The sequence below is a fragment of the Salvelinus alpinus genome, chromosome 2 (assembly GCF_045679555.1).
Source record: "Salvelinus alpinus chromosome 2, SLU_Salpinus.1, whole genome shotgun sequence".
Lineage (NCBI taxonomy): Eukaryota > Metazoa > Chordata > Actinopteri > Salmoniformes > Salmonidae > Salvelinus > Salvelinus alpinus.
In genome coordinates this window covers 55,184,724-55,208,544 of record NC_092087.1, presented here as the reverse complement: position 1 = coordinate 55,208,544, position 23,821 = coordinate 55,184,724, and the positions used below count along the sequence as shown (strand labels likewise).

Sequence of the window (23,821 nt, the reverse complement as noted above, 5' to 3'; positions counted from 1 at the left end):
GGCCGCCGTGGTCCCAGCTCTTGACTGGACACGGCTCTCTAGAATCCCACTTCTGACACCAATTGCCAGAATCCCCAATGTCCCCTTATCCCCTTGTTATTCCTCACTGTGTTTTGATTTTCGTTGTTGACATTGCTTTAGCTTTTGGAAATCGACCTGAAAAAATGGCTGCATCAGCGCAAGCTGGAGCAGTTGCTTTTTTGTGAATGTTTTCATATGTTTTATTGTTTGTTAGACCATTCTAATAGTCCAGTATTACATCAAAAATCCTATAACATCCTTATAACGTATAACTGTCCATTTCTTATGGGTTGATGGGATTTTCAGAAATTTGCGAGAGCTCGTGTTGGTTGGAGTGTGTGTGTCCTTGTGAGTGTATGTGTATGTATCTAACACAACTGTGTGTGTTGGGAATGTAGGGGGACGAGGGCTCCTATGTGAGTTGGGGCTCGTCTGCTTGCCCCTGTGTGGAGAAGGTCAAGGATTCGCCTCTGTTACCAGTCAGAGTGGAGAGGAAGATCACGCTACTCGCCCGAAACCTCCACCTGTACCAGGTAAGACACACACACACACACACCCCTACTCCGGGTTCTGGGGCAATTACAAAAGTCAGGATTTCATTTAATTTTTGGGAAGTTATCTTTTAACAAATGCCCCTGTTGACGTTTCAACCTGGATTGATGTGTATGTTGTGTGTGTGTGAGCAGGACAGAGACCTGGACTACGAGTGTGTGTTGGTGATCGAGGGCCGTACGGTGGTGGTGGACGCCTATGTGGAGATGGACGAGATGGACCCGTCTCTCTTTGACATCACCTGTCAGCTGCACCAGGTCAGACTCTATCCCATACTCACTCACTGCCAGTTTGGATGAAGATTTAGTTGAATCTTGTCAGTGACTTTAATATGTCTCTGTTCCAATATCCACACTACATTACCTAGAATGATGAAATATATCGGTGTGCATATCGGTGTGCATTGTGGTATGGGACTTTGGATTTATCCTATATGATTATGATTTTATTCATGGCTTTGTTATACTTAAACGCTTTAAAGGACCACTTTGGATACACGAGTCTTAATACTTTCAAGTGATATCCCCTGGGTCCACATTGTACACTTTGTTGTATGTCTGTTACCCAAAATAAATTCAATTCAATGTGTGTTAAACACTGCTGACACTGCAGCCAACTGTAGTTTTGTACTTTCTGATCACTGTTATATCCCCTTTTTTTAAGTGAAAATTTTGGCGTTTCTATGGTAACTTTATTGACATTTCTTAGGAAACTTCAATACTCTATTGAAACTCTGTCTGCCTCGCAAATGACACCCGTTTCCCTTTGTAGTGCACTCTAAAGGGAATAGTGCCACTGCAGTACTCTTTCCGTTTCTATGGAAACTGTAGTACTCTTGCAGTTTCTATGGAAACTTTAATGACTAATTCTCGCTGCAGTATTCCTACTCTGCCCCGGCGGAAGAGTACAACGCCATGGTGTACGTGAAGAGGCGGGACACCTTCCACGTGGACAGCGCTCACGACCTGTATGGTGAGCCCCGGCGTTAGAGCACTGAGGAACACCTGCCGCCAGCCCAGACAGCTGTTGTTGCTCTCAGCCATAACAATTTATATTTTTTAACATGTTTTTCTATTTCACGTCTGCATCAAGCATATGTGGTCCAGAGAGACCTGGTAGCATGAGTGTGGTCGTGTGATGTTTTTTTTATCACGCCGTGTCTTCTGTTTTTGTACACACACACACACACACACACACACACACACACACACACACACACACACACACACACACACACACACACACACACACACACACACACACACACACACACACACACACACACACACACACACACACACACACACACACACACACACACACACACACACACACACACACAAGCATGCAAGAGCGCGCGCACTCACGGACACACACTCTCTCCCCCAGTGACTGTATTCCTCTTCCACTCACTCTCTAACATCTTTCCCTCACAGACACTCCATCAACTCCAACTCTAAACTCATTCAACGCACTGTAAACTCTCACAGACGCTCCATCAACTCCAACACTAAACTCATTCAACACACTGTAAACTCTCTCACACAATGTGTATAACTCTCTCTCGCTGTTCCTCGCAATGACTCTGTATAACTGTACACTCAGCATGTATATTTGTCCCTCAGCACTCTACAACTCTCCTACAGAGACTCATTTCAACTCAACTGTCTAGTTTAGTGAGTTGACTATAGTTTGCCTCTCTCTCCCTCCCAGTGACTCTGTACAACTGTTCAGTGGGGCGTTCAGACTGTAGCCGGTGTCACACGGCGGACCAGAAGTATGGCTGTGTGTGGTGCGGAGGGGGCCAGTCCACCTGTCTCTACGGAGACTCCTGCAGCGAGCCTATCGAACAGACCTGCCCCGCCCCCGTCATTCATGCCGTGAGAATCCCCCCCCCCCTGTCAAGAGTTCAACGCTCAGGACTTATTACTGCTCATTGATTCACACTTAGTAACACGTTTTAACACTTGAACTTGAATCCTCCTGTCATTTGGCTCATCAAGCATTTTCACTGTCAAAGATAAGTCAGATTGTGATATAGCTGATGTCAACTTCTGGACTAACTTAGTTTCTAGTTAGTTTTAGTTTTCTAACTATCACAATTTGCTCAGTTTATCTTCACTATAATATTTTATAGTCCTATACAGACATGAGTAATATATAGAGAGACATGAGTAATATATAGAGAGACATGAGTAATATATATATAGAGACATGAGTAATATATATATATATATAGAGACATGAGTAATATATATATAGAGACATGAGTAATATATATAGAGACATGAGTAATATATATAGAGACATGAGTAATATATATATAGAGACATGAGTAATATATATAGAGACATGAGTAATATATATAGAGACATGAGTAATATATATAGAGACATGAGTAATATATATAGAGACATGAGTAATATATATAGAGACATGAGTAATATATATAGAGACATGAGTAATATATATAGAGACATGAGTAATATATATAGAGACATGAGTAATATATATAGAGACATGAGTAATATATATAGAGACATAGAGACATGAGTAATATATATATATATATATAGAGACATGAGTAATATATATATATATATATAGAGACATGAGTAATATATATATATATATATATATATATATATATATATATATATAGAGACATGGGTAATATATATATATATATATATATATAGAGACATGGGTAATATATATATATATATATATATATAGAGACATGAGTAATATATATATATATATATACAGTGGGGAGAACAAGTATTTGATACACTGCTGATTTTGCCATTTTTCCTACTTACAAAGCATGTAGAGGTCTGTAATTTTTATCATAGGTACACTTCAACTGTGAGAGACGGAATCTAAAACAAAAATCCAGAAAATCACATTGTATGATTTTTAAGTAATTAATTTGCATTTTATTGCATGACATAAGTATTTGATACATCAGAAAAGCAGAACTTAATATTTGGTACAGAAACCTTTGTTTGCAATTACAGAGATCATACGTTTCCTGTAGTTCTTGACCAGGTTTGCACACACTGCAGCAGGGATTTTGGCCCACTCCTCCATACAGACCTTCTCCAGATCCTTCAGGTTTTGGGTCTGTCACTGGGCAATACGGACTTTCAGCTCCCTCCAAAGATTTTCTATTGGGTTCAGGTCTGGAGACTTGCTAGGCCACTCCAGGACCTTGAGATGCTTCTTACGGAGCCACTCCTTAGTTGCCCTGGCTGTGTGTTTCGGGTCGTTGTCATGCTGGAAGACCCAGCCACGACCCATCTTCAATGCTCTTACTGAGGGAAGGAGGTTGTTGGCCAAGATCTCGCGATACATGGCCCCATCCATCCTCCCCTCAATACGGTGCAGTCGTCCTGTCCCCTTTGCAGAAAAGCATCCCCAAAGAATGATGTTTCCACCTCCATGCTTCACGGTTGGGATGGTGTTCTTGGGGTTGTACTCATCCTTCTTCTTCCTCCAAACACGGCGAGTGGAGTTTAGACCAAAAAGCTCTATTTTCGTCTCATCAGACCACATGACCTTCTCCCATTCCTCCTCTGGATCATCCAGATGGTCATTGGCAAACTTCAGACGGCCTGGACATGCGCTGGCTTGAGCAGGGGGACCTTGCGTGCGCTGCAGGATTTTAATCCATGACGGCGTAGTGTGTTACTAATGGTTTTCTTTGAGACTGTGGTCCCAGCTCTCTTCAGGTCATTGACCAGGTCCTGCCGTGTAGTTCTGGGCTGATCCCTCACCTTCCTCATGATCATTGATGCCCCACAAGGTGAGATCTTGCATGGAGCCCCAGACCGAGGGTGATTGACCGTCATCTTGAACTTCTTCCATTTTCTAATAATTGCGCCAACAGTTGTTGCCTTCTCACCAAGCTGCTTGCCTATTGTCCTGTAGCCCATCCCAGCCTTGTGCAGGTCTACAATTGTATCCTTGATGTCCTTACACAGCTCTCTGGTCTTGGCCATTGTGGAGAGGTTGGAGTCTGTTTGATTGAGTGTGTGGACAGGTGTCTTTTATACAGGTAACGAGTTCAAACAGGTGCAGTTAATACAGGTAATGAGTGGAGAACAGGAGGGCTTCTTAAAGAAAAACTAACAGGTCTGTGAGAGCCGGAATTCTTACTGGTTGGTAGGTGATCAAATACTTATGTCATGCAATAAAATGCAAATTAATTACTTAAAAATCATACAATGTGATTTTCTGGATTTTTGTTTTAGATTCCGTCTCTCACAGTTGAAGTGTACCTATGATAAAAATTACAGACCTTTACATGCTTTCTAAGTAGGAAAACCTGCAAAATCGGCAGTGTATCAAATACTTGTTCTCCCCACTGTATATAGAGACATGAGTAATATATATATAGAGAGAGACATGAGTAAATATATATATATATATAGAGACATGAGTCAAATATAGAGACATGAGTCAAATATAGAGACATGAGTCAAATATAGAGACATGAGTCAAATATAGAGACGTGTAATATATATAGACATGAGTAATATATAGAGATATCTTAATACTGTTGAGGCTTATGTTGGAGGATATGTTTGTTAGATCGAGCCCCTGTCAGGTCTGGTGGAGGGGGGCACGGTGGTGACCATCTCAGGGTCCAACCTGGGCCAGAAGGCTGAGGACATTCTCCACTCTGTCAGTGTGGCCGGGGTGTCTTGCTCTGTCATCCCCCACCTCTACGAGGTCTCCTCCAGGTAAGGACTGTGAATGAGAGAGTGTGTGTGAGATGACTATTTCTCGGACGCGTCGTCTTCAATCTGTGCGTTTGTGTGTTTTCTGTAGGATCGTGTGTAAGACTGAAGCCAGCGGGGGAGAGAAGATGGGCCAGGTGTCAGTAGAAGTGAGCGGGGGAGAGTTTGGCCTCTCCAGCCAGAGGTTCAGTTACCAGGACCCCTTTGTGATGGAGGTGTCCCCCCAGAGGGGTCCCATGGCGGGGGGATCATCCCTCACCATCACTGGGAGGAACCTGCTCACGGGACGCCCCTCTGACATCACTGTCACTGTGGGAGGAGTGCCCTGTGTCATGTGAGTGATTATGAAACACAAACTCATGTATACATTCACACACACACACACACACACACACACACACACACACACACACACACACACACACACACACACACACACACACACACACACAGAGCCATTGATACATGATCCTATTTGCCGTATTGTACGACTTCTCGGTTCTCAACTACCCTCCCTCTCCTCTTCCTCCCCCCAGTTCGTCGGAGGTCCAGGAGGGCAGTGTGGTGTGTGTGACGGGCAGCAGCAATGGGACGGGAGAGCACCGCGTGACGCTTCGCTATGGCGACAGCCAGCGCCACCTCCACGAGTCGGCCTACCGCTACACCCCCAACCCCAACATCACCCAGGCCGCGCCCGCCAAGAGCTTCCTCATGTGTGTGTGTGTGTGTGTGTGTGTGTGTGTGTGTGTGTGTGTGTGTGTGTGTGTTTGGCACCACTCCTACACCGAAACTGTGTATTTCAGAGACCTAGAATTGGGTATGACCATATAGTTAGAAGTAGGGGCAAAGACCCTTAGACCTCGTTAGCTAGACTGAAACACTTGGAGAGACTCAATATTGCCTCTCTCTCTCTGTAGCGGTGGTCGTCTGGTCTTCGTGTCTGGTCATAACCTGGATGTGGTGCAGGAACCTAGGATGTTGGTGACCCTGTCCCCCTATGAGTCCATCGGCCAGAGGAAGAGAAGGAGGAGTGGAGGCGAAAGGGAGGAAGAGACTGAGGACAAGGTGCTGCTGTTGAGGCATCGCAGGATCGTCCCGGAGCCCCATTGCCCCGGCAACCCCCTATGCTCCATAAAACAGGTGTGTGGATAGGGAGAGGGTGTGTGCTGTCATCTTTATGGTATTCGTAGCTGGAACTCTACTCAAAGGAATAACGTTCTGACTGTGTCAGGCTTTCCTCACTCAAGGAAATCCCTATCGCTCTCCCTCTCCCGTCCCTCTCCACCTCCTGCAGCTCTCCCTCCCCCTCTGCCCTCTATCCTGGGCAGTGTTGGGATTAACATGAAAAAGTAGTATTACTTGTTACATGGGGGGGAAGTAACTTGTTATGTTACAATATTACTTTGCATGAGACACAATCTGAAAACCGCAATGTTTATTTGACTGTCGGAAATAGCGAGGCGAGCCACACACGCTCTACCAAAGATAGGCTACTAACGTCTTCTACTCTTCAACCCAATCAGAAACATCTTGGTCTAAACTTTTATTTCCTAAATGGTGCAGCCTGATTTATTCACTGCTGCATTTATGTCCGAATTTTGCAGAACATTTGCGGTACATATTATGCGAACTAGGATACACCCATAGCATGGCCCCTCCGTGACACAAGAGAATCTTTTATGCACACGTGAAATGTAGGCTAAGCACTGTTGTATTCATTCATTTACGAGGCAAGTAAAAAAAAATGGCTTACCTTATCTATCAACCATCAATAATTCCATGTACCCTCTTTTGGTTTGATAGAAAACAAGTTGTCCCAATTGATGGCCTAATCCACAACACTGCAGCCGTACAGTATGTGCCAGCGCACTGATCAATAAATGTAAAGCCTGTGTCTATAGAATGCGCGATGATAATGTAAATGAATAGGCGTACAAGATTAGTAGTAGACGAGGCTATTTGCTGAATAATTTCATGATTGTGGAGCATTTGGAACTGGGAAATTGTTTTCAGAGGGTCTGCCGTCAGAAGTTCCGGTGGGAATCATTTTTTTTTACATTATTTTTTCACTATAAAGACTAAATCCCTTTAGTCTAAACTTATGTCATCCTATGAAATGGATGATATGTTGCACAGCCAAACCTAATAGAAGCTAAACCTCTGTACAGATTTTCTTTTCCTTCCAGTGCGACCATTGGGTAGCTAGACGGCACACTTGCCACTAGGTGGTGAAGCCAAGATACTTGTGCTCCTATTACAGAAGTGATCGTTGGCGATCAGAGGTGCGCCCTCTATCCATTTTTATGGCCAGCTGTCGCGACAATTCTTCAAACAAGCTTTCTCTGCTCGCTCGAGAACTAAATGGGGAAACAAGTCGAGATCATGAAGCACCACGCCCCCGGTGGGGAAATATGTTCTTAGAGTAACATAAAGGTGACACGCGTGTTACTTTAAAAAGTAACTGTAATATTATTACAATATTTTTTAAAGTCCCTTGTTATAGTACTCTTTTACTCATTAAAGTCATCTGATTACTGTAAACGCGTTACTTCTGTAACTGTTACTTCCGTTACTGTTACTTCTGTAACTGTTACTTCCGTTACACCCAACGCTGGCCCTAGATTGCTAAAAACAACCGCTCTGTGACAACTGTCGATGTAAAAAGAGCTTTCTAAATACATTTGATTGATTGATATCACCTCCCAATCCTCTCTGTCTCCCCCCCTCAGTACATAGAGCGCTGCGAGGTGAACTCCTCCAGTCTGATCCTGTGTCGGAGCCCGGCGGTGGAGCCCTCGGTGTGGGGCTCGCGGGTTGATGTGGCCTTCCTCCTGGACAACCTGCGCTTCCCGTTCGGTGCCGTCAGCCCCCAGGGGGCCTTCAGCTACGAGCCCAACCCTGTGCTGCACCCGCTCAACCAGCAGGAGCCCCTCAAGCCCTACCGCTACAACCCAGGAAGCTTCATTCAGCTGGAGGTTAGCATTAGCCGCTACCTACTCTCAACTTGTGAAATTAGCTGCGGGAGGCTAGACAGCTTTCAGGCTAACAGCATGTACAGTTGACAGCTGAAGGTTAGCATTATCTGCTAGCTAGTACTAAAAATCCAAGGCAAAGGTATAGAATGTAAAGATTCTTTTTTTTATTTTTATTTACTTTCCACTCAACTGGTCTTGAGAGAGAAGTCTCCTGGAAGGCCTTGCCCTGTGTCAGTCAGAAATAAAACTTTAATTCTGTCCCCTGGCTGGAGTTTAGGAGAAGGCTAGACTCCTATGAGAGATGGGGGGGAAATAGAGGAATATTCCAAAGATGAGGCTAGGAATGCACAAGTCTTGATTCAAGCATGATGCTCAATGTGGTAATATCTTCTCCCTTTCTCTCTTTCTCCCCCCCCCCTCCATAGGGTGAGAACTTAGACCTGGCCATCTCTAAGGAGGAGGTGGTGGTACTGGTGGGAGAGGGTGTGTGTGCCGTGAAGACCCTCACCAGGAACCACCTGTACTGCGAGCCCCCGCCCCAGCAGCCCGTCCCGGGACCACCCAACGGCGGCAGGAAGCGCGAGGGCGCCGACACGCTGCCCGAGTTCACCGTAAGTCCACCTTATGTGCTCCACTACTGCCGTTTCCATTCCTAGACACACTTTTGTTCCAAACAGACAGAATCACATGTTTCAAAACGCATCGTCCCAAAGACTGACATTTCCCCAAAACACATTTCAATACACAAGATCGATAAGAGAGTCAATTACAACACACTAATACTCTTTTCACACTACTGTGCTGACCAAAACTGTAGTGTGCTGGCTTGGATTCTTTTCACTTTGTCTTTTCCAGCATGGTTTCATCAACTTTGGTGGATGCATGTGTAACCAGGCCAGCCCAGTACAGTTCCACTTGGCTCGGTTTGTCCCTATAGTGTGAATCAGACAAAGGTTGACACACAAGGGTGCATCTCAGTAGTCTCAATTAGACTTCCTAACCCCATTAGAGGCAAACTAACTACCCCAGCTTGTACACGTTCTATACGGAAGAGAAATATACACGCAACATGTAAAGTGTTGGTCCCATGTTTCATGAGCTGAAATAGAACAGCCCAGAAAATGTCCAAGCTCATTTCTCTCAGATTTTGTGCACAAATTTGTTTATATCCTTGTTAGTGAGCATTTATCCTTTGCCACGATAACCCACCCACCTGCAGGTGTGGCATATCAAGAAGCTGATTATACAGCAGGATCATTACACAGGTGCACCTTGTGCTGGAGACAATAAATAGCCACTCCAGAATGTGCCGTTTTGTCACAACACAATGACACAGTTGTCTCCAGTTTTGAGGGAGCATGCAGTTGGCATGCTGACTGCAAGAAGGTCCACCAGAGCTGTTGCCAGAGAATTGAATGTTAATGTCTCTACCTTAAGCTGCCTCCAACGTTGTTTTAGAGAATTTGTTAGCACATCCAACCGGCCTCACAACTGCAGACCACGTGTAACCACGCCAGCCCAGGTCCACCACATCCAGCTTCTTCACCTGCTTGATTGTCTGAGACCAGCCACTAGGACAGCACATAAAACTGTGGGTTTGCACAACCAAAGGATTTCTGCACAAACTGTCAGAAACCCTCTCAGGGAAGCTCATCTGCGTGCTCGTCGTCCTCACTAGGGTCTTGACCTGATTGCAGTTCGGCGTCGTAACCGAATACAGTGGGCAAATGCTCACCTTCGATGGCCACTGGCATGCTGGAGATAAGTGTTCTCTTCACAGATGAATCACTTTTTCAACTGTACTGGGCAGATGGCAGACAGCGTGTATGGCGTTGTGTGGGCGAGTGGTTTGCTGATGTCAAAGTTGTGAACAGAGTGCCCCATGGTGGCGGTGGGGTTATGGTATGGGCAGGCATAAGCTACGAACACAATTGTATTTTATCGATGGCAATTGGAATGCACAGAGACACCATGACGAGATCCTGAGGCCCATTGTCGTGCCATTCATCCTCCACCATCACCTCATGTTTCAGCATATTAATGCACGGCCATGTCGCAAGGATCTGTACACAATTCCTGGAAGCTTAAAATATCCAGTTCTTCCATGGCCTGCATACTCACCAGACATGTCACCCCATTGAGCATGTTTGGGATGCTCTGGAACGACTTATACAATAGCAAGTTCCAGTTCCTGCCAATAACCAGCAACTTCACAAAGCCATTGAGGAAGAGTGAACTGTAACTCAGTAAAATCTTTTGAAATTGTTGCATTTATATTTTTTGTTCAGTGTCGCTCCATAGCTGATGTGTGTGTGTGTGTGTGTTCCAGGTCCACATGGGCAACCTGAACTTCTCCCTGGGCAGGGTGCAGTATGACACCCTCAGCCTGTCCACCTTCCCCCTCGAGGCCCAGATAGGGGTGGGCGTGGGGGCCTCCATTGTAGCCCTCATCGTCCTCATCATAGTCCTCATCTACAGGTACGTGTGTGTGTAAGGTGGGGTAGGGGTATGTGGGTGCAAGCATTTGCATTTGTTTACGTAAACCTTTTGTACCTTGAGCTATGAGTGTAATTCTAATGTGTGTCTGTATGTGTGCTCTCTCTCTCTCTCTCTCTCTCTCTCTGTCTCTGTCTGTCTCTGTTTGTCTGCCTGTCTGTCAGGAGGAAGAGTAAGCAGGCTCTGAGGGACTACAAGAAGGTACAGATCCAGTTGGAGAACCTGGAGACCAGCGTGAGAGACCGGTGCAAGAAAGAGTTCACAGGTCAGACCCTAACACTATGACTAACAGACAGCGTTAGAGGGAGAGACAGAGGGTGAGAGGAAGTGACAGAAAAAAACATTGTTGTCCACACCAAAGTGTGCAATCTTGGCGATATGGCCAAAATGTCATCGAGATATTTTTCACATTTATGAAGATATTTCACAGTATGTTTTTGGACAATAAATGTTCTAAATATGCTTTATGAGTAGTTCATGACCCCTAGGGTGGAAACACATCAATTATTATTTTTCAACGGGGCTTTATTCATTCTGATTGTTTTATTGTTCAATCCAACTTCAACCAACAATTATGTTGAGCATTTTCAAAAAAATCTAGGCCTAATTAATTGGTGAACTGTTGGAATCATGGAAATAGAATGATTATTCTAGTGCTATAGTTGGAATATAGTGAGCAGCACTTTGAGCACGGCAAGTACTTGAGGGACAGGGGCAGGGCTTAGTGTAGTGAAGCGTATGGGGAAGCAGCATGCAGGATGAGAGGGAGAGATATGACTCGAGTAGCAAACGGAGTAAACTATAAAAATGGACATTACACGCGCCGGAGTGGCGTATCACATTTAACAATTACAATACTGTTATAGAAGGTAAAGTAGAAACCCGAAACCGTTCCGTGCATCAATACCGGTACATGGTCAAATACGGTATACCAGCTCTAAATGACATTGACAACATTAAAAACCATGAGACGAGTTCCCTGAGGGAAGTTTCTCAAGGCTATAGGGGGGGGGGGCTTTCTGTCCAATGATATATTGTCCAGAAATTACATCTGTTCATTTAGGTGACCGCTTTTGGCTTAAAAGCCAAAAGTTCTTTATACTCTCTAAGGGGCCCTTTTTCTCCACTGACTTTCACTCAACCATTTATGTGTTCCAAGGAAGGTCATACTCTCTTAACCTTTGAACCCCTGACCCCCCTCCCCCACAGACCTGATGACGGAGATGATGGACATGTCCAGTGACCTGGTGGGCTCAGGCATTCCCTTCCTGGACTACCGGCGCTACGCCGAGCGGATTTTCTTCCCAGGCCACCGCGAGTCGCCCCTGCGGAGGGATCTGGACGTGCAGGAGTGTCGACGGGCCACAGTGGAGCAGGGCCTGGTGCAGCTCTCCAACCTGCTCAACAGCAAACTCTTCCTCACCAAGGTAGGGGGACAGTGATGATGATTGGCGGTTCTTACCACGTTAGTGGACTTGTGAAAGTTTGTTTTAGACAAGTGGTTTTGAAGGAAAGCAGGCAAGGTGCAATGACTGCGATGAAGAACATTGGTAGCTGACCTAGCAAGACTTAGACCAGGATTTGAATTGTGTAGTATATGGTTATATAACAAGGGAGAATGGAAAAAAACAAACACTCAAATTACAGAAGAGAACCATCCTCTTCTTCCTGAATACACCAGCCTCCTCTCGTTGAAATATTACGGGAGAGTATTCATGGGTGATATTTGGCGGTCTCTCGCTCCATTTTTCTTTCCCCCCCCTAACTCTGTCATCCCTTTTCCTCCACCCCCCAGTTCATCCATACTCTGGAGAGCCAGCGGACGTTCTCGCCTCGGGACCGGGCCTACGTGGCATCTCTCCTGACGGTGGCGCTGCACGGTAAACTGGAGTACTTCACCGACATCCTCAAGACCCTCCTCAATGATCTAGTGGAGCAGTACGTGGCCAAGAACCCAAAGCTCATGCTGCGAAGGTAAGATAGGAAGAGTTGGAGAGTGGGGATGTGTGGGTCAGGGGGTGGGATTGTGTGTGTGTGTGTGCTCCATGGACCTGTAACTGATTTTTAACATGGCGTCATTTTTCAGAACGGAGACAGTGGTGGAGAAGCTTTTGACCAACTGGATGTCCATCTGCCTTTACGCTTTCCTCAGGGTGAGTCGGCCCACATGAATTACTGTCACACAAAGAGGAGGAAATGATGGCCCCATTCCACAGGCAGCCCCATTCATATTTTCTTTGCCACTAATTGGTTTTATGACAGATCAGATCTTTTTTGCCAATAATTGCGCAAAAGATCCGAATTGGGCTGCCTGTGTAAACGCAGCCAATTGGACAGAAATGATGGGCCCCCGTTCTTTAGAAGTGCATTGTTGTGCAGCGTCTTGCTCCCTTCCTTGAAGTAATCACAGATGAGACACAATTGGACAGAGATAAAATGGCTCCACCACATGGCTTTCACCTGTCCACTCATTTCTAATCCGTGATTACATGGAAGGAAGGATTCACTTTAGAAGAATGCGAACGGGGCCTTTATTCCAGGGGTGGGAATCTTGGCTATGTCTTCCATGCCAGTTTGAAGCATACTTGGCGATCTATATCTTACCTGGGTCAAAATGCCTTGTAGCATTAGCATTTGTTAGCGTAAACATAATCACTGTATGTTGTGTCCTTGTCTTTCCCAGGACAGTGATTGTTAGCATGATGCTAATTGTTTACCTGATCGTTAGCATGGTTTGCCTGACGCTAGTTGTTTAACTGTTGTTGTTTCTCCCTAGGACTCTGCAGGCGAGTCCCTGTACATGTTGTTCAGGGCTATCAAGCACCAGGTGGACAAGGGGCCGGTGGACGCGGTGACGGGAAAAGCAAAGTACACGCTCAACGACAACCGCCTGCTCCGAGAAGACGTGGAGTACAAGACCCTGGTGAGGATGCACACACTCAGGGGTTCAGACACACACACACACGGACTCAAAGACACAAACGTGTTCAGACACACACACACTCAGGGGTTCAGACACACACACACACACACACACACTCAGGGGTTCAGACACACACACACACTCGGGGGTTCAGACACACACACACAGGGTTTCAGACACACACACGGACTCAAAGACACAAACGTGTTCAGACACACACACACTCAGCGGTTCAGACACACACACACACACACTCAGCGGTTCAGACACACACACACACACACACACACTCAGCGGTTCAGACACACACACACACACACTCAGGGGTTCAGACACACACACACACACACACACACAGCGTTTCAGACACACACACACGGACTCAAAGATACAAACTTGTTCAGACACACACACACACACATTCAAGGGTTCAGACACACACTCAAACACGTGCGCACACATGTCCACTCAATCTAACCACACACGCACAGTGTGTTTTTTTTCTTCAGTGAAAAGCCAGAGATAGATAAATAGATTATATATACATCCAAGAAAGTGTGCTTTGTGAGTGATTTTGAAAGCTCATCCTCGCTCTCTTTCCTCCCCCTCTCCCAGACCCTGAACGTGTTGATGCAGGGTGGGGGGGTGAACGAGACCCAGCCGCTGCCCTCCAAGGTGCTGGACATAGACACCATCACCCAGGTGAAGGAGAAACTCCTGGACCAGGTCTACAAGGGCACCTCCTTCTCCCACCGGCCACACACAGACTCCCTAGACCTGGGTGAGAAGCACGCACACTCTCTCTCACTCACACACACACACTCATGCACACTCTCTCTCACACACTCACGCACACTCTCTCTCACACACTCACGCACACTCTCTCTCACACACTCACGCACACTCTCTCTCACACACTCACGCACACTCTCTCTCACACACACACTCTCACGCACACACACACACACACTCTCACACACACACTCTCACACACACACATGCACTCTCACACACACACATGCACTCTCTCTCTCACACAAACACACACACACACTCACACACATGCACTCTCTCTCTCACACGCACACACACACACAACGATGCGCACGCACACACACAGCCTCTTTTACATCTCTCTTTTAATATCATTTTTGTGTTCTTTAATATAGTGTTCTATTTTACTTCTGTCTATAGCCCTGTCTAACGTGTGTGTGTGTGTTTTTTCAGAGTGGAGGTCCGGTGTAGCTGGTCATTTGATCCTGTCTGATGAAGACCTGACATCTGTTGTCCAGGGAAACTGGAAGCGCCTCAATACACTACAACACTACAAGGTCTGCACCCACACACATTCATAGAGCCTTCCTAACGCTTCATACAGAGTTTGTAACACGTAAAGTATTTATAAAGCCTTTATAAAGCATTCATAATGGCTTTAAGATTTAACATTCATGTTTCTAAGCCTTTACTTAACGGTGTATCACTTCGTTAACCCTTCATAAGCATTCATAAGCCTTCATAGTGCATACACTAACCGTTTGAGAGATTTATAACAGTTGTTGTTGTTGTTATTTTTGTGTGTTAGGTTCCAGATGGCGCGACAGTGGCTTTGGTCCCGCGCCACAGCAAACACATCCACCACGACAATCATGACTACGTAGCAGGGGAAAGTGAGTTCCGCTTGCATTTTAGTTCCTCTCTCTCTCTGGGAAATGTCTCGTTGTTCTTCTACAGTGCACAGCCAAACTAGCTATATGTCCAGTTTCTTCCACTAAGTTTCTGTAGAATAAGTGTCAGTGTATCTCGTCTTGAGAAAGGCCACTAGGCTGAAACGTTGACTCCGATGTTCACTTTTGTGGACATGGAATAAAAAATACAAGATAAGCATTTCTATTTTATTCTTTCAAACGTTCTTTCTCAACCCTTCTCCTTTCTTCTCTCCCCCTCCCTCATTCAGAGACGCCCATGCTGGAGGACGCGGACGAGGGCGGGGTGAGGCTGTGGCACCTGGTCAAGGCCAGTGAGGAGCCCGAGCTACCCAAGCACCGCCGGGGCAGCGTGAGGGAGAGGGAGAGGGCCAAGGCTATACCAGAGATCTACCTCACACGCCTGCTCTCTATGAAGGTAGATACTGGATGCACACATACACACTAAGAATCAAGTGAAGAGCCAGATGCTGTAGACACACACACTTCCACCCACTTTCAAACCCTAACCTTTTCCCCATCTCCCTCCCTCCCTCCACAGGGAACTCTGCAGAAGTTTGTAGACGACCTGTTCACTGTGATCCTGTCTACCAGTCGTCCCGTTCCGCTGGCCGTCAAGTACTTCTTTGACCTGCTGGACGACCAGGCGCAACACCACGCCATCACTGACCCCGAGACCATCCACATCTGGAAGACCAACAGGTACACACACACACACACACGCACGCCGATTGCAGACGCAGACACACATTACACGTACGCACATAGGTTCAACCCCACGCATACGCACACACACTTATCCCGATGCCGTCCACATCTGGAAGATCAACATGTGTGTCTTTATGAATCTGTGTGTGTGCATACATGTGTATGTTTGTATGTGGTCTGGTGATATATGTATCTATATCTATATGTAAACTGACTTTCAGCATGCATATAGAGGGCACTAAACTTGTACTGCACTGACTCAGATGACTGATAAATGGTTCTAAGAAATGGATAATAAGATGACAGTTGGAGCTGTAGTTTTAGATTTCAGTGCAGCCTTTGTTATTAATAATATTGATTTTGAAGTAACTCACTTTGGCTTTACATCACATGGTTGGAGAGTTATTTATCCAATAGAACCCAGAGAGTGTTCTTCAATAGAAGCTTCTCTAGCATCAGAAATATACAGCGCGGTGTCCCACAGGGCAGCTGCCTTGAGCCGTCACTCTTCTCTATTTTGAATGACTATGTATGCGGATGACCCAAAGCCAGTGAGCTCACTGAAATTCCAGTGGGTATCAGAACGGGTGATTTAATAATAAACTAGTCTTAAATGCATCTAAAACTAAAAACATTGTATTTGGTTAAAAACATTCTCTGAGACCTAAACCTCAGCTGGAGTTGTACATAAAGGGTGTGACCATTGAGCAAGTTGAGGAATCTACACTCCTAGGTCTATGTCTGTTATAAAGATGTTTTTACACAACAATCTATTGTATTAGTTGTTCAGGCTCGGGTCTTGTCAGGTAATATGATCAAGTGCAGCAAAAAAAGACCTAGCAAAGCTGCAGGTGGCTCAAAACAGAGCAGCACGCCTTGCTCTTAACTGCACATACAGAACGAACATCAACAATATGCATGCCAGTCTTTCCCGGTTGAGGGTTGACGAGATACTAACTGCTTCTCCTAGTTATGAGAAATATTACTGTAATGACAATTTCAGATTGACTGCATAATCAAATAAAATTCAGCTCAGACACCTCATATATATACCCCACAAGACATTCCACCAGGGGTCTCTTCACAGTCCCCAAGTCCAAAACAAATTCACGCAATGCACAGTACTACACAGAGCCATGATCACATGGCTCTCCCATCTCCAAGTACCGAAGCAAACAGAAAAATGACCTTTTAAAAAATGGTTTAAACATCTCAAAGAACGGCGAGACTGTGAGGGGACACACAGACACACTAACAGACAATTTTTTTGTTGTGTTTGTATATCGTTGTATAGAGTAGCTACTGCTTCTGTAAAAGCTCATGGGGATCCAAATAAACAAATATATATGTAACATGTGAACATGGCAATAACAGTTCTGTAACGCTGGTTCCCTGCCTTCAGTTTGCCCCTGAGGTTCTGGATCAACATTGTGAAGAACCCCCAGTTCATCTTTGACGTTCAGCCCTCGGACCACGTGGACGCTGTGCTGACGGTCATCTCCCAGACGTTCATGGACTCCTGCACCACCGCTGAGCACAAGCTGGGCAGAGTGAGAGAGACAGATAGGGAGAGACGGGACCAAGGGACAGGGTGGGATGAGAGGACTATGGATGATGTGATATTTTTTTTCTAAACTGGTTCTCTCTCTCTCTCTCTCTCTCTCTCTGTCTCTCTCTCCAGGATTCACCAATCAACAAACTGCTGTATGCCCGAGACATCCCCCGTTACAAGCAGATGGTGGAAAGGTACTACGCTGACATCAGACAGACCATCTCTGCCAGTGATCAGGAGATGAACTCCGCTCTAGCAGAGCTGTCCAGGGTGGGTATTTTACTTCAGTTTATTTGTTCAGTAAACACTGTATTGTTCCTTTTAAAAGGGAGAGTTCCCCCAAAAGCGATCTTCGCAAAAGTGATCTTCCATCAAAGTTTTTGCTCTGTACTGAAAGTGCTCCATCTTGAAAACTTGACTGCTGACAGTTTGAGTTAACTATCCTTTTAAGCTGTTCTTTGTCCTATCGTTAATTGAACTTTATATTAGCACATTTTCAATTCAACTTCAGTTAATCTTTGAAAAGATGTGCTTATTATTTATTTGGAATGACATGAAAATATGTTTTTCCCCCAACCAGAATTACTCAGGAGAGTTGAATTACCTTGTCGCCCTGCACGAGTTGTACAAGTACATCAACAAATACTATGACCAGGTGAGTTTTCATTCAGTCGCATGTCTGGTTGGATGGAATAACGAATCATAGTTGTCTTTGGTTTACCTTGCACCTGCTCTAAACTGGATTTGTGTTCCTCTCTCCTTCCTTCCTTCCTTCCTTCCCTCCCTCCCTCCCTCTCTCCTTCCCTCCCTCCCTCCCTCTCTCTCTCTCCTTCCCTCCCTCTCTCCTTTCATCCCTCTCTCTCCTTTCATCCCTCATTCATCCCTTCATCCCTCACTCCACGCCTCTCTTTCTCTCTCACTCCCTCTCTTTGTCTCACTCCATCCCATCCCTCTTTCTCTCTCCATCCCACTCTCTCTCCATCCGTCTATTACCCCACCATTCTCCATCACACTCCACCATTCTCCATCTATCTTCATCCCTTTCTCTCTCTCCATCCCTCCATCTCTCAGATCATCGGGGCCCTAGAGGAGGACAGCATGGCCCAGAAAATGCAGCTGGGCTACCGGCTCCAGCAGGTCGCTGCAGCCGTGGAGAACAAAGTCACCGACTTGTGACAGCAGAACCACCGACCGAGACCACGCCGGCCAGGGGGACCACATTAAGAGACGCGCACACTGTGAGGTTACCCACTAGAGTGGGGGAGGGAAACGCAGAGTGAGGAGCAAAAAGCCCCACCCCCTTTTCCACATTAAGGGCCAATGGGTGACTGGTGTTTACACACAAACTCTCCTTTTTTTGGGGGGGGGGGTGGAGGGGTGGATTGGGCTGCTGGACACATGAAGCCCTCTAGAGATGGTGGTGGACACAAACCCTTCTCTCACTCTCCACTGTGGACAAAAACAGGAGGGAAAGGGCAAGGGAGACATACAGACCAGGAGCCTTTGTTTGTATGTCCCACCCGTTCAACCTTCAGCCCTGAGTTGGACCACGTTGTGGCATCTGCGTCTGGCTCTCTTCTAGAACTCTCTGTGGAAGTAGGAGAATTATAAGAAAGTGCTTGGGAGATCTGGATGTTATCCGGACGCTATCTGGACATTACGTGACGTGTCAATGGAAACGTGCTGAAGTCAAAACTCTAGTCTCAAATGAATGAATGAAAGAAGTCGTGTTATATGTATCAACATGGTGGTTCTAGTGGAAGCTAGATGGAGAGTGAGTGTGAGAGAGAGATGGAAAGGACTTACCGGTCACTGTTTTTGGTATGGTATGACGTGAAGCCTTTTCACAATGGGAAACACTGGGTGGATGAAATGGAAAAGGGTACTTCCCATGCCTTGTGCTTGTGTCGTTGCATAATTAGAGGTGGTATGTCTGTCCATCTCCCTCTTTAAATGTGCATGCGTGCAAGGGTAAACTGTTTTGGTTTACATGCCCTGCCCACTGACACCATTGTTTTATGTAATTGAGGATATATAGTACCAGTCAAAAGTTTGGACACACCTACTCATTCAAGGGTTTTTCTTTATTTTTACTATTTTCTACATTGTAGAATAATAGTGAAGACATCAAAACAATGAAATAACACATATGGAATCATGTAGTAACCAAAAAAGTGTTAAACAATTCAAAGAATTCAGATTTTAGATTCTTCAAAGTGGCCACCCATTGCCTTGATGACACCTTTGCACACTCTTGGCATTCTCTCAACCAGCATCATGATGAATGCTTTTCCAACAGTCTTGAAGGAGTTCCCACATATGCTGAGGACTTGTTGGCTTCTTTTTCTGAGGCTGGTAACTCTAGTGAACATATCCTCTGCAGCAGAGGTAACTCTGGGTCTTCCTTTCCTGTTGCGGTCCTTACGAGAGCCAGTTTCATCATACCGCTTGATGGTTTTTGTGACCGCACTTGAAGAAACTCAAAGTTCTTGAAATGTTCTGCATTAACTGACCTTCATGTCTTAACGTAATGATGGACTGTCATTTCTCTTTGCTTATTTGAGCTGTTCTTTTCATAATAGGGTTATCTTCTGCACCCCTACCTTGTCACAACAACTAATTGGCTCAAATCAAATACATTTTATTTGTCACATAAACATGGTTAGCAGATGTTAATGCGAGTGTAGCGAAATGCTTGTGCTTCTAGTTCCGACAGTGCAGTAATATCTAACAATTCCCCAACAACTACCTAATACACACAAATCTAAAAGGGTGAATGAGAATATGTACATGTAAATATATGGATGAGCGATGGCCGAGCGGCATGGGCAAGGTGCAATAGATAGTATAAAATACAGTATATACAAGTGATATGAGTAGTGTAAGATATGTAAACATTATTAAAGTGGCATTATTTAGAGTGGCATTGTGTAAAGTAACTAGTGATCCATTTATTAAAGTGGCCAGTGATTGGGTCTCAATGTAGGCAGCAGCCTCTGAGTTAGTGATTTGCTGTTTAGCAGTCTGATGGCCTTGAGATAGAAGCTGTTTTTCAGTCTCTCGGTCCCAGGTTTGATGCACCTGTACTGACCTCGCCTTCTGGATGGTAGCGGTGTGATCAGGCAGTGGCTCGGATGGTTGATGTCCTTGATGATCTTTTTGGGCTTCCTGTGACATCGGGTGCTGTAGGTGTCATGGAGGGCAGGTAGTTTGCCCCCGGTGATGCGTTGTGCAGACCGCACCACCCTCTGGAGGGCCTTGTGGTTGAGGGCGGTGTAGTTGCCATACCAGGCTGTGATACAGCGCGACTGGATGTTCTCGATTGTGCATCTGTAAAAGTTTGTCAGTTTTACAGATGCACAATCGAGAGCATCCTGTCGGGTTGTATCAAATGCATTAAGAAGGAAAGAAATTCCACAAATGAACTTTTATCAAGGCACACCTGTTATTTTAAATGCATTCCAGGTGACTACCTCATGAAGCTGGTTGAGAGAATGCCAAGAGTGTGCAAAGCTGTCAGCGAGGCAAAGGGTGGCTACTTTGAAGAATCTCAAAAATAAAATATTTTGATTTAACGCTTTTGGTTACTACATGATTCCATATGTGTTATTTCATAGTGTTGATGTCTTCACTATTATTCTACAATGTAGAAAATAGTGAAAATAAATAAAAACCCTTGAATGAGTAGGTGTGTCCAAACTTTTGACTGGTACTGTATATATGTTGGGCATTACTTGTATATACCTCCCTCTCTCTTGTGCACAATTGCCAGAATTCCGGTTGGATCTCCCCCCATTCAAGACAAGACAATTTTTCACAGCAGAGTAAAATGTTTTATTAGCATTTCATAAACATTACTCGGAAACCTACCCTATACAACTGTATTAATTGGTGACGATGTAGTTTCAAGGGTCTTGAGTCTCATCAATTATATCAGCACTCTCTTCCTCCTTTTACTCAACTAAATACTCAAGCTATCCTCTTATCTCATTGAAACTTGTTTCATGTGATCACTGTTTGTCTGCTATGGTAAACCAGATTGTGCTCTCCCCCTGACTCTCTTTATGTCATAACAGTAGCTTTTCCATATCCGTCCAAATCATAAGGTCAAATGGTGTCTTTCACACACACGCACACATAGTTCACTCAGTCATGACACTCTTGAGACAGCTATTATATATATTTTTTAATCAGTCTTTTAAAATCTGTAATTGTCATTCCGCTTTTTCAGGTAGCGCCCACGTCCATACACATCTGTGCGTTGTTCGTCTTTATGTTATCGGAACGGGAGGAAAATGTTATTGTAAAAGTTGAAATGAATAGCTCTGTCCTGACTTAGACTGCAGGACTAAAAGAACGGTACTGAAAGCAGAGGCAGTCTTTCAAAAGGTACTGAAAATAGGTGACCGTGTGAATGAATTGTTTACTTCGACTTTTTGTTGCTTTAACGCTGTTTATTTTGACGTTTCTAAAAGGTAACGGTCACTGGAGGGACACTAGATCAGAGATTAAACAAACAAATCTCAACTTTTGAATTTAATATAGTTAAAACGTGTCCCGCAGACAGTATTTTATGGTGAATGTTCATACAGCTTCCCATGTTGTACATTTTTAACATTCCTTTTTTGTTTTAAACCAAGAAAATTCTACTGAATCATGATTTTTCACTTTGTGCTGTTCTGAGGTAGACTACTTATCTGACATTGGAGACCGCTCATTGATATGTGCAGTTCTTCTATTGAACACAAGATGGCAACCGCTCCTATATTTGTTGAACTTGTATTCTAACACAAGTAAACTGCGGTATTTACTGTACATGAAGTTTCACAGAAAATTCTTTGACCTAGTCATATTTTCCAAGGTTTGATTCAAATATTAGGATTGTAAAGCATTAATTTCCATTTCTGAACTTTACCGATATGAGTTCTAATGGTTTCCCCGTGGGCTATGTTATTCCTCATTTGCTCACCTCGACATTCTCTATTACACAACAGACGTATTTTCTAAAGCTAGGTTGCGTCCCAAATGGCACCCATTTAGGGTTAGGATTATACGGATTTGGTCAAAAGTAATGCATTATGTAGGGAATCCGCTACCATTTGGGATGCATCCCTAGACTTCTCATTCTGTCCCACAGAGCTTTAATAGTTTGTTGAAGTTAGGATGAAATCCTTTGGTAAAGCTACGTACCAAGCAACGACGTTATCACATGAATTGGAGGTGTTGCATGAATGCTAACCCTAACCCTTAACTGATTTATGGATGAAGTTTGACACCACCTTCCTGGTAGGCTATATCGTCGTATGATATAGCAATGAGTCGGCATATCATTTCACTGTAAAACCCAATCACGTGTCTTCCTGTTTGGATAGCCAATCATTTCAGAGAGAGGCACCTTTTTTTTAACAGAAGTGCAGGGAGTGTATCCGTTACATGCCATCGTGTAGGTTCTCCAGTTTGATGCTCTTTCATGTGCACCACCATTATCCCTAGATTGCACAGTATAACCGAATCATAGTAGCCTATAGGCTAACATCACACTACTTACCACATGCAATTAATGTCTCATTTGAATGGACAATTAGTACTGTCATATGCTTTTAATGTAGACGAGTATGTATGAAGCCTTATGATGGAGGTCATTTGAGGAAAAAAACTAACTATTGTTAGGCTGTATAAATTCAGCTATGTAGAGCAGGCTCTGCAATGAGCAATTTGTAAGGATGGTTCTTCTTTTGTCTGTTAATATCATTGTACATAATGACTTCAACAATGTAACTTGTAGCGACTTAATCTGTTTAATAAGAGAGTGTAAATTCACACTACCTGGAGGTGTGTTTAATAAAGTATTCGTAAAATCACACGCTCTTTGTCTACACCTGTCTCATATGGAGTAATGTTTTGAAGTGAAGGGAATTTCAGTCCACTATGCTTGTTTCCACATTTGTCTGCACTGACATATTGCTTTCAGATCAGTGTAAGGAAATGAGGAATGGAAGGCCCTTCACTTAGTCATGAAAATGAAAATGAAATAATCGCTCTAACATTACCTAATGCCTTCACACACCATATGCAAAACAAATCAGTTTGAGGAGGGTCATAAAGTGACTAAGCAGCATGCATGGGAAACTACTTGAACAAAGTTA

The 23,821-nt window shown here is 44.6% G+C and overlaps 1 protein-coding gene across 4 annotated transcripts in view; it reads left to right on the top strand.

Moving 5' to 3' along the window:
* The window catches only part of LOC139565059 (plexin-B1-like), a 122,756-nt gene extending 99,220 nt beyond the window's left edge, over positions 1-23,536 (top strand). For all 4 annotated transcript variants that reach the window (XM_071385095.1, XM_071385087.1, XM_071385112.1 and 1 more), the window contains 25 exons: positions 420-554; positions 708-830; positions 1,452-1,545; positions 2,287-2,453; positions 5,170-5,321; positions 5,410-5,652; positions 5,855-6,031; positions 6,236-6,458; positions 8,048-8,293; positions 8,719-8,904; positions 10,623-10,771; positions 10,954-11,054; positions 11,999-12,216; positions 12,585-12,763; positions 12,876-12,942; positions 13,566-13,712; positions 14,328-14,493; positions 14,940-15,043; positions 15,295-15,379; positions 15,667-15,833; positions 15,957-16,117; positions 17,526-17,673; positions 17,805-17,945; positions 18,256-18,330; positions 18,747-23,536. In XM_071385095.1, the coding sequence (XP_071241196.1) occupies positions 420-554; positions 708-830; positions 1,452-1,545; positions 2,287-2,453; positions 5,170-5,321; positions 5,410-5,652; positions 5,855-6,031; positions 6,236-6,458; positions 8,048-8,293; positions 8,719-8,904; positions 10,623-10,771; positions 10,954-11,054; positions 11,999-12,216; positions 12,585-12,763; positions 12,876-12,942; positions 13,566-13,712; positions 14,328-14,493; positions 14,940-15,043; positions 15,295-15,379; positions 15,667-15,833; positions 15,957-16,117; positions 17,526-17,673; positions 17,805-17,945; positions 18,256-18,330; positions 18,747-18,851 (3,759 nt within the window). In that variant the 3' untranslated portion in view covers positions 18,852-23,536. The remainder of the gene's footprint in view (positions 1-419; positions 555-707; positions 831-1,451; positions 1,546-2,286; positions 2,454-5,169; positions 5,322-5,409; positions 5,653-5,854; positions 6,032-6,235; positions 6,459-8,047; positions 8,294-8,718; positions 8,905-10,622; positions 10,772-10,953; positions 11,055-11,998; positions 12,217-12,584; positions 12,764-12,875; positions 12,943-13,565; positions 13,713-14,327; positions 14,494-14,939; positions 15,044-15,294; positions 15,380-15,666; positions 15,834-15,956; positions 16,118-17,525; positions 17,674-17,804; positions 17,946-18,255; positions 18,331-18,746) is intronic.
* Positions 23,537-23,821: the final 285 nt, after the last annotated feature.